The following is a 9852-nucleotide window of genomic DNA, read 5'->3' as shown; positions in this document are numbered from 1 at the left end:
GAGAATCAGAAAAGGCTAATAGCTGGCTATACCGTTTTTCCCCGCTAAGCTCTGGGATCTTCTGGGGATCAGAGGTAGATCTTAAGATGGAGAAGGGCATTCAGGGCCAGCTTCAGTGAATCGGTCACATTTCGTCTCAGGCAAAAACAAACGATTGAGACCCTCCGGAGAGAAAGGGCTGAACGACTTCAGAACTTCCACTGGACACGGAGCCTCCAGCCCAGCAGGGATCTCCACACCCGGGACCCCGACCTACCCAGCAGGCGCCGAGAATACCTGCAGCAACTGAGGAAGGTTGTTGTGGAGACCACCAGGTGAGGGTGGACCCAGAACCCCGCAGAGAGCAGGTTGTGTGTAGGGTGACAGGGCTGTGGGGAGCAGGGCTTGGAGAGAGGAGGCTGCAGCTTTCTTGGACGGGAGTGATTCCAGGAGTGGGTCCCACGCTCCTGTGGGCAGGTGGAGGCGACTGTGGGAAAATGGGGCAAGGGAAAGAGGAGGATGTGGGAGGGCATAGGGTGGGGACAGGGGACAGGTCATGGGAGAAGGTGGGCAGAGTGGCTGTGACCTACCATGTAAGACAGTAGGCCTGAGCCTCAAAATGCGTTGTAAAACCAAACTGTAGGCAAAGAGAGGATGGTGTCGAATAGGTCTGGGATGAGCAGGCCAAGGCTGTCACCCACCTGCCCATAATGTTAGAGGGCATCTCTCCACCCTATGGTTTTCCTCAGGAGCCCAGGGTCGGCATCGCGGTCTGCTCACCCCGCCTCTGACATAGCAGTGATGCTGCAAGAATACCAGCGTGCTCGCGAGGAGGCCAAGGTGGAGATTGCCCGGGCCCGGGCCCGGCTACGGGAGCGGACTGAGCAGGAGAAGCTGAGAATCCGCCAGCAGATCATCTCCCAGCTGCTGAGGGTGGGAAGTGGGACAGGCTGGTGATGTCAGGGTAGTCCTAGAGCAGATGTCAGACTGGGTCAGCCTTCACTGGAGCTGCCTCTGAGTCAGGATGTGGCAAATGGAGGAAGGTGTTGGACTCCTAGTACCAGCTCAAAGCTGTGCTCACTCTTTTTCCATGCCGTCCTGCTCTGAACAGCTCCTGTCCCGAGGCCAGAGGCTGGGAGGAGGCAGCTTTGGTTTTTAGTTGGGGTAAGCTTGTGGGGAGGCCTAAGGGTTTCAGGTTGAGGTGGGAGGTGCTGGGAGGTGATGGCTGCTGGGGAGGTGAGGACTGGTGGTGTCGGGTGGAGTGGGTAGTGGGGAGGTTACACCAGAAGCTGGCTGACAGCCCCCTGTCCTTCTCAGGAAGAAGAAAAGCTGCATACCCTGGCCACGTCCAACTCCCTGTGTACCAGCTCCAATGGAAGCCTCTCCTCTGGTGTTACTTCTGGCTACAATAGCAGCACAGCCTTGCCAGACCAGCTCCAGTCCCCAGACAGTGTGGTGAGTAGGCGGCTGCTAACAGTGAGCCAGGGGCCAGAACAGAGGCAAGAGTTGGGGCAGGAAGTTCTCCCTCCTGGAGGCTGCTGCTGACGTGAGCCCTTCTTGTGGATGAGAGGTAGTCTTTGGTTTTACCTTTAGTTTTGTCTCCTACTTCCTGTTTGTTCATCCAACAAGTGTTTATTTCATAGGTAGTATTTTAGGCACTGGGGATATAGCAGTGAGGAAAACCATTCTTGGGCTAAGTACAGCTTATGTAGTGACTATTTAATCACCATCGCAGTAAGTTATGTGAAGAATGGGTACTAAGCCAATATAGAACGGGATCTGATCTAGTCTGGTAGGTCAACAAAGATAGTCTGAAGAGGGTGCCTTTAAACTGAGATCAGGAGGGGTGAAAGGCAGTTAACAGAAGAGGTTAGTGCTGGGGGTCAGGTGTCAGGAGAGATGCGGGTGGGAGCGCAGTCTTCCAGGCAGAGGGCTTGGCAAGTGAGGCCATGAGGGAGGAAGAGTTGGAGGAACTAATAAAAGGCTGGTGTGGCTGGAGAATAGTGAGACAGGAAAGGGAAGATCACATAGACTGTTGTGAATTCTGGCCCTTTTTGGATCCACGTGATCATGTTACTTCCCAGAAGCTGCTGTAAAGCTTTGAAGCAGGGGAGCAGGATGATGAGATTACAGGAGAAGGGGGCAGAGCAGCTGTGGGTAGAACCCAGTGAGAGTTGCCCATCGCCTTGTCAGGAGCCCTGGTAGTGGAGCCCAGCACAGAGAGTGCTGTGGACAGAGAGCATCCCCAGGACACAGGAGCCCGTTGCCTGTGAGAGGAGGGGACAGTGTAGAGCTGGGAACAACACACACTTCTGGCTTGAGCAGCTGAGGGGGCCGTGATGGCGACAGTACCTTGGAGCATTGGAGGAGGACAGGTTTTGTCTGGAGGATCGTCCGTCTGGTTTTCCTGGGTTTAGAGTGCCTGTGAGAAATGTGAGGAGAGCAGTTGGAAATATAGATATGGAGCTTAGGGGTAAGATCTGGCTGGGATATAAAATTTGAAATTTGTTTTATATTAAACTTCACATAGTAAAAATAGTATTCAGACAGTAGCAAAGGACATATGATATCAAGTTCATCTTCCAGTCTCCTGTTTTCCCTCCCCCGAAGCAGTCACACACCAGTATGGGGTATATTTCCAGAGGCATTCTGGACGACATTCTATGTTTTAATATCTATAAGAGTGTGCATATCTTTTTCTTTAAATTTTCTTGTTTTTTAGATATATTTTTCTTTCTCTTTAAAATTTTGTTATTTTTTGTTGTATATTTTATTTATTTATTTTTGAGAATGTGTGTATATTTCTAAAGTATATGAATGACAGCATACTGTATATACCTGCTTTGTCCCTTTTCATCCTGAGGAATGTCTTTCGAACAGCACTGCAAACGGGCAGATCTGCTGCTGACTCATCCTTTTTAACGGCTGATACAGTGTTTCCTTTTTCTCTTTGCATGTTTATAAATGTCATGTTTTTGATAGATAATCTATCATATGGTATTTCTACCATTCATGTGGTAGAAAAGACCAAAAATATGGACATCTGTAAATATATAGGGCAATACCTGTTCCCGTTGCCTGAGAACTTGGTCCTCTTCCTTCACTGACACCTACGCCCCCTCGCCCCAAGGCAACAGAGCTGTTGCACAGGGGGCTTGAATTCAGTCTTCTGCTGTTATGAACAGTGCTGCCAACCATAACTTTGTGCGTGTGTTATTCTGTACATGTGCAAATACACCTAGAAGTGGACTCAAAAAGTATACGTATTTGAGATCTTAATATTGACAAGTTTCCCCTCACACAAATGTACCAATTTATACTCCCACCAGCAATAGAAGAGAGACACGTTACCCCCATGCTCTCACCAAGTTGTTATCAAATGTTTGATTTTTGCTGAGCTATCTGTTCATATCTTTAACTCATTTCTCTAATTTTTTCTTACCAATCTCTGGAGTTCTTTTGGCAAGCTAGCCCTTTGTCTGATAGGAATTATATTTGTCTCTGTTCTTGGTTCTCTTCTGACTTTGCTTATTGTGTTTGGAGCCATTCAGAAGTTTTTATCAGTTTTTCTCTTAATTATCTATGTTCTGATCATAATTAGAAACACATTCTTCATTTGAAAGTTCCAAAGAATTTCTCCTGTGATTTCTTCTGGAAATTACATGGCTTTATTGTTCATGTTTAAATCTTTGATTAAAAAAAAATAAATCTTTCTTCATTTTGAAAAAAATATATGTGTGTGTGTGTGTGTGTGTGTGTGTATAGTATAAGGTGGGATCCGACTTCATTCTTTCTAGATGGCTATCAAGTTGTCCCTTTAACATTTGATAGTTCCTCTGGACAGCTCATCTCTACTTTACCAGCTTAGGATGCCAACTTTTCTTATATAAGGTTTACAATGTGTTTTACTCCCGGTTCTTCTTTTTCTGAGCTTTTTTCCCCCTTAAATTTATGTATTTGAAAGAGAGCAGAGCGAGTGAGAGAGAACTCGAGTGAGGGGAGTAGGCAGAGAGAGAGGGAGAAGTGACTCCCCACTGAGCAGGGAGCACGATGTGGCGCTCAGTCCCAGGACTCTGGGACCATGACCTGGGCTGAAGGTAGACACTTCACTGGCTGATCCAAACAGGTGCCCTTTTCTAGAGTATTTTTTCTTGTTTACTTTTTGTATGAGATTTAGAATTAGCTGAACTAGTCCATTTATAAAAACTTGCTCGTATTTTTAATGGGACTTTGTTAAATTTATAAACTGATTTATATTTATATTTATAAACTGAGATTTAGGGAGAAATCTCATCTTATGTGATGGACTTTCCTAACCAAGAACATAGTAAGTTCCAGCCACCTTTGTGTGTTTAAAATTTCCTTGACCTCTCAATTTCTTGTCAGATTTATTCCTAAGTGTTTTATTTTTTGTTACTGTCGTAACTGTATGTGTTTTATGTTATTTTTGTTACTGTTGTTTTGCCTTTATATCTTCCGTATGGTTGTTAATTTGTGTGTATGGAAGGCCCCGATGTTTATTTTGTGTGTCCGTATTGTTTTTTGGTCTATTCCCTAGATCTGTACTAATACAGCAGCCACCATCCTAGGTAAGCGATCTTATTTTAAATTTAATTAGAATTGAATCATAGCTTTTGCTCTTAAGTCACACGAGCGAAGGGAGAGGCTGGCTGAGTGGAAGTTCTCTGAGAGGTTGAGTAAGATGGGGCCTGGAGTTGTGGATCAGACCTAGCCACATGGACGTCCCAGGGACCCGGGTGATTTACTGTTTGGCGGAGTGGTGAGGCAGGTGCTAGGTTTAAGCAGGTTCAGGAGGGAGTGAAAGGTGGGAGACGGCAAATTGTAACAGTTGTTTCAAGAAGCATATCTGTGGGTGGGAGAGCAAAGACGCCTGTGAGGAAGGTTTTTAACGGTTTCGCATACTTAAATGCTCATAGGAAGCATTCAGCGAAGAGGGTGAGGCAGAGGCAACGGGTGAAGAAGGAGACGATCAGCAGTGGAAAGTTCCCAAGAAGAGGGCACAAGACCTCAGTCTGAGACAGAGGGACCCGCCTAAAGCAGGAGAGACCACTTGTAATGTTGCAGCAGGAGGAATGGAGGCAAGGATGGAGGTGGAACTGTCTGTGTTCACCTCTTCTTGTCTTAGAGTAGCAACAGGTTAAGCACTGATGATAGAGGTTGGTGCCTCTAGATGGATGATGCCTGTTGGGTCCAGCAGGAGTCAAGGTCATGTCCTTGAGTTGCTGGCTGAGATGAAGGTGGGAGGAACATATTGCAGATCCAGAGGATCATCCCCATCTGGTTCCAAATTAGGACCTTTGGTTTAGCCGCTGTATGGGGCGTGGCGGGGCGGGGCGTGGTGGAGCGCGTGTGGAGGCCCCAGGGTCGGGCTTCTCACAGCCCGTTGCTTTTCCTCCCCCTCTCCTGCTTTCTGCTTGGGCTTTGTTTGCTGTCCCACTAATCCCAGCTCTAGCCATGGCCACGTTCCTGTTGCCACAATGGTAGAAAGCCCTCCCACCCCCACACCCACTGATGCTCTCTGCTGGGTCTTCTGAGCTCCGTTTGTTCTGGTTCCTTTCGGGAACTCTCCTCCAAGCCATCTTTGAGCCTGTGGCTTGAAGCATAAGGGGAGATCATCCAGGGACAGGTTTCAATTGCTCTCAACTTCTTGGGGGGGCATCCAGCCTTCTGTAATCCCAGCGGGGAAGATCTTTTACGATTGAGCCTTTATGTTGGAAACTGTTGGCACAGCTCAGAGTTGGAGGAGATAATTCTGCACGGGCTTTCTGGTGCTCTGCTTTTCTCTTTATCTGCCTTTGCTCTGATCCTGAGCATTTTCTTTTTTGCAGGGGGACATAAACTTGCCTGATTCCAGTGACTCCTGGATAGGGGATGTTCGGGGCAGTTCCACAGTGAGGAACAGTCACCTGAGTCTGGCCGGGTCCACCTGGAAGAGCTTAGCTTACAGTGAGTGGAGGGGGCTGAGGGCACATAGCTACCTGCCTGGTTTGGGGACTTTGGGGGCTGAGGTCTCCTAGATCCTAGGGAGTCACTGGCCTGAGGTTATCAGCCCCCAGTCACCGTCCCTCAGGAGGCTGTTGCTGCTCTGGTGCCTGGATAATCACGCTGTCTCACAGCCTCTGCCCATTCATCGTAGGCCGCAGAACCTCCTTGGGCTGCTGCTGTTCTCCATCCAGCCTCTCCAGCCTGGGGACCTGCTTCTCCTCCTCCTATCAGGACTTGGCCAAGCACATCATAGACCTCTCTGTTGCTGATGTGAGGAACTGTTCCACTTATCTCCGTGGTTCCTTTATCAGACCTGTGCTGGGTGGGGAGGAAGGGAAAAGAGGGAAAGAGCAGGGCACTTGAGGGCCGCATGGCTGCTGGTGGCTCTCCTTCTTGATAGGAGGGGAATTGGGTGCTTGCTGGCTGGAGTGACTGGCTAATCCAAGGGTCTGGTTTGTCCTGTGCCTGCTAATGTGGGTGTGATCGCTGTGTCTCCAGGTGATGGCTGCTTGCTCAGATAATCTGCACAACCTCTTCAGCGGCCAGGCAGCAGCTGGCTGGAAGTAAGTGCCTTTGCTCAGCGTCTTGTCCTAGCCTCCTGGCTGTCCCTTTTGTCCTCTCTCTTTTCCCTTCTCTGCCCTGGCTTCCTTGAGTCCCTCACCCCAAGCTGTGACTCTCTGACCCTGGAGCCCAGTTTTTACCTCTTCTTCCTCTTCCTTACCCTTGGTGTTCCCCAGCTATCAGGGTGAGGAGCAGGAGGTCCAGCTTTACTACAAGATGTTTTCTTCTACTCGGCATGGCTTCCTGGGGGCAAGCGTGGTGTCCCAGCCACTGTCTCATGTGTGGGCAGCTGTGAGTGATCCGACCCTGTGGCCGCTGTACCACAAGCCCATCCAGACAGCAAGGCTGCATCAGCGCGTGACCAATAGCATCAACCTGGGTGAGCCTGGGGAAGGCTTCCCGTGGGCTGTGGCCAGGGACAGAGGGAGCAGGGCTGGAGGCAGCCCTCTTGGGAGGCCAGATGCTCAAACGACCTCCGGATCACTCAGGCTGCAGAACGATGGGATATCGGGGGTGCTTCTGGGCTGGAAAGTCTGTCCACACACCTCCTGACTCTCCGCATTCCTGACCCTCCAGTATACTTGGTGTGCAATACCACCCTGTGTGGCCTGAAGCAGCCCCGGGATTTCTGCTGCGTCTGCGTGGAAGCCAAAGAGGTGCCTGTCTTGCTGATGGTAAAGATATTATGGGCAGAACTTGGGCTGGGGTGCTGTGGGAGGCCGTCATCGTGGGCATCAGGACCTCTGGGCAAAGGAAGTTTGGGCAGGCATGACAGTAGCTTAGAGGCTGGCTTCACTGGAGCCTGTCCCTGTCTGACCCTTGTCACTCTCTGTCCCCAGGGGCACCTGTCTGTCATGGCAGCTCAGTCTGTTTATGACACATCCATGCCGAGACCCAGGAGGGAGATGGTCCGAGGGGAGATCCTGCCCAGTGCCTGGGTTCTACAGCCTGTCACTGTGGAAGGAAAGGAGATCACCAGAGTCATCTACTTGGCCCAGGTGATCCTCCCTGTGTGACTGGTTACGTGGAATGCCTTGGTTCGACCCTGGCACCCCACGGGAGTTTTCTCTTTAGCTGCTTGTCACCCTTCAGTGCCCAGGCCCTATGTCCCAAGAGCCAGAGACTTGGGCTTCTTGGGTCACAGTAAGGGGGTGGTCTGTGGGGAATTAAGGCAGGAGGGGGCAAAGTTGGTCAGTCACCGAAGAGCTCAGCAGCCTTCAGCCTCTCTGTTGCCAGTGTCCTCAGGAGATAGCCGTGGCAAGGGAGGAGCAGCAGCCTCAGCAGAGCAGAGTGAGCATGACCTGGGCTGTTTCTTTCCTCTCTACTCCCAGTTCCCCACCGTGACCTTCAGCAGCGGGAGGGGAAGCCCATGCCAAGATCTGAATAGCAGAGCACAGAGGCCTGTAAACTCTGGAACTGCAGACAGTTGGAGGAGATTTTCCCATCATGACAGCCCGGATGGCTCCTTGTGCCCGTCAGGAATGGAACATCCGCATCTGTTCACACCTTTAACTTCCCTCTCTGCTTAATTTCAGGTAGAACTTGGTGCACCAGGCTTTCCCCATCAGCTCCTGAGCTCCTTCATCAAACAGCAGCCGCTGGTGATAGCCAGACTGGCTTCCTTCCTTGGTAGTTAGCATCTTACCGTCAATATGGTGCTGCAGAGCCGCAGGCCCAGGATGTGCCAGTGACGCTAGGGTGGCTCTCGTCACTCTGTCCTGGGATGCAAGGAGAGGCAAGGCTACCGGCTGTGGCTGACCAAGCAGACAGCACTCAGGCTGAGTGGCCAGCAAAGCCCCAACAGTACTTGGGTCGGAGCTGGGGCCTCTGCAGAGCGAGGGGACCTGAGCTCTTGGCCCTGGCTGGCCAGAGTGAATGAAGCTCAACGCACCGTTTTGGACTTCTTACCTTTCTTTCCTGCCCCTGGGACCCGGTGGCAGACAAGTTGCTTGAAGACCAGGATTGGACGCAGCCAGCAGAACTGGGGAAGGGCCGGTCTCTGGCACCATGCTTCCTGGCTCTGGCCCAGCCCTCGGGCAGGGAGGGAAGCAAGCAGCCATTGGCCAGGACTGCTCGGAATCTGCCTCCAGTGTTCAACTCCACTGCGGGATGGAGTGTTGGAAAATAGCAAACCAGAAAAAGGGTTTAAAAAAACAGCTGCACAAACCACAACAGTGATTCAGAATCGTTTCTCCTTTGTTTTTTTACAAAATGCTTTATTATTAATTTTTGGTTTTTTCCCCCTTTCCTTTCCCTCACAGGAGAGGACATTTAGGTCTTTGCCTCATTCAAAGTATTGAGCAATGCTCAGTCTTGGAGCCATCACTCCAGAGCTCAGAATGGGAAGACCACTGTAGAAGCAGGTTGGACAGATTTGGGGTCATGAAGGGGAATCTAGGTCTTTGAGGAGGGGTGGGGATGAGCAGCTAGGTGTTGGCTGCTGTCCGCACAAGAAGAATTTTAAAAACCTGAAAAGTTGCTTTTTGAAGACTGGAGAGAAGATACTAGAACTCCTAGAAGAAGTACATGACTTGTTAGGAGGAAACTCAGTTCCATTCCTCACCTCCCTCAGAGCCTTGGTGCCAGCCTTCAGTGGTCTCTTGGGCATCCTGCTATTGGGGTAGGATGGGCTATTCTAGGAGGGGCTGGGGAATGGGCTTGGTTTTCTTGTACCTCAGCCTGGCTGAACTTGAGCTTTGAGTTTGCCATATGGTGATGTGGAAGTGCTAGGGGTGGGAGAGAGTCCCACCTTCCATTCTGGTGCTCAGAGTCTTTGGTGGAAGAGGGCGACCATATGGGGTTGGAAAAGATGTGGTGAAAAGGTTTCTGTATAGTACAGTGCAGAGATTTCTTTAGAAGTGTTTGCAGGATTTTCTTTTACCTCAGATTGTTACTTATGTAAAACTGAAGGCTTTTTAAATTGCCTTTAAGTGTATTTTTCTGGTTAATTTTTTTGGGTATATTTAACACCCTATTTATGTACTCCCATCTCTGTTCATATACATCTTTAAAGACTATTGATTGAAAGAGTACACTTGTAAATTAGAAGTCCATGGTGTCCTTTCATTTAGTGAAGACTACTGTATCACTTGAGTTCAGAATTTAGCCTGAAGATGATGACAGCAACACCTGCTCATGGCCCAGTCTGAAGATACACGGTTCATACAAATATACTGCGCTCTTCCCATGAGCTTAGCACAACTCTGCTTGAACAGCAACCTGATCTGTTGCCCAACTGTAGCCGGCTGTAGCCCAGATATACAAATGAGAGAGGATACCGGAGCAGTCACTGCCACGCAACAGCGA

At 49.8% G+C, this 9852-nt stretch overlaps 1 protein-coding gene across 4 annotated transcripts in view; it reads left to right on the top strand.

Moving 5' to 3' along the window:
• The window catches only part of STARD9 (StAR related lipid transfer domain containing 9), a 115910-nt gene extending 106350 nt beyond the window's left edge, over positions 1–9560 (top strand). For 3 of the 4 annotated variants that reach the window (XM_032856721.1, XM_032856720.1, XM_032856722.1), the window contains 10 exons: positions 141–314; positions 729–912; positions 1297–1434; positions 5829–5946; positions 6137–6255; positions 6484–6548; positions 6723–6925; positions 7123–7220; positions 7386–7544; positions 8082–9560. In XM_032856721.1, the coding sequence (XP_032712612.1) occupies positions 141–314; positions 729–912; positions 1297–1434; positions 5829–5946; positions 6137–6255; positions 6484–6548; positions 6723–6925; positions 7123–7220; positions 7386–7544; positions 8082–8183 (1360 nt within the window). In that variant the 3' untranslated portion in view covers positions 8184–9560. The remainder of the gene's footprint in view (positions 1–140; positions 315–728; positions 913–1296; positions 1435–5828; positions 5947–6136; positions 6256–6483; positions 6549–6722; positions 6926–7122; positions 7221–7385; positions 7545–8081) is intronic. The other variant, XM_032856723.1, reaches the window with a different exon arrangement.
• The last annotated feature ends 292 nt before the right edge of the window (positions 9561–9852 follow it).

The sequence above is a fragment of the Lontra canadensis genome, unplaced genomic scaffold, assembly GCF_010015895.1.
Source record: "Lontra canadensis isolate GAN:19392208 unplaced genomic scaffold, GSC_riverotter_1.0 scaffold12, whole genome shotgun sequence".
In the NCBI taxonomy this organism is placed as follows: Eukaryota; Metazoa; Chordata; class Mammalia; order Carnivora; family Mustelidae; genus Lontra; species Lontra canadensis.
Note: the sequence above shows the minus strand (reverse complement) of the source record. Positions and strands in the feature narration are given on the sequence as shown.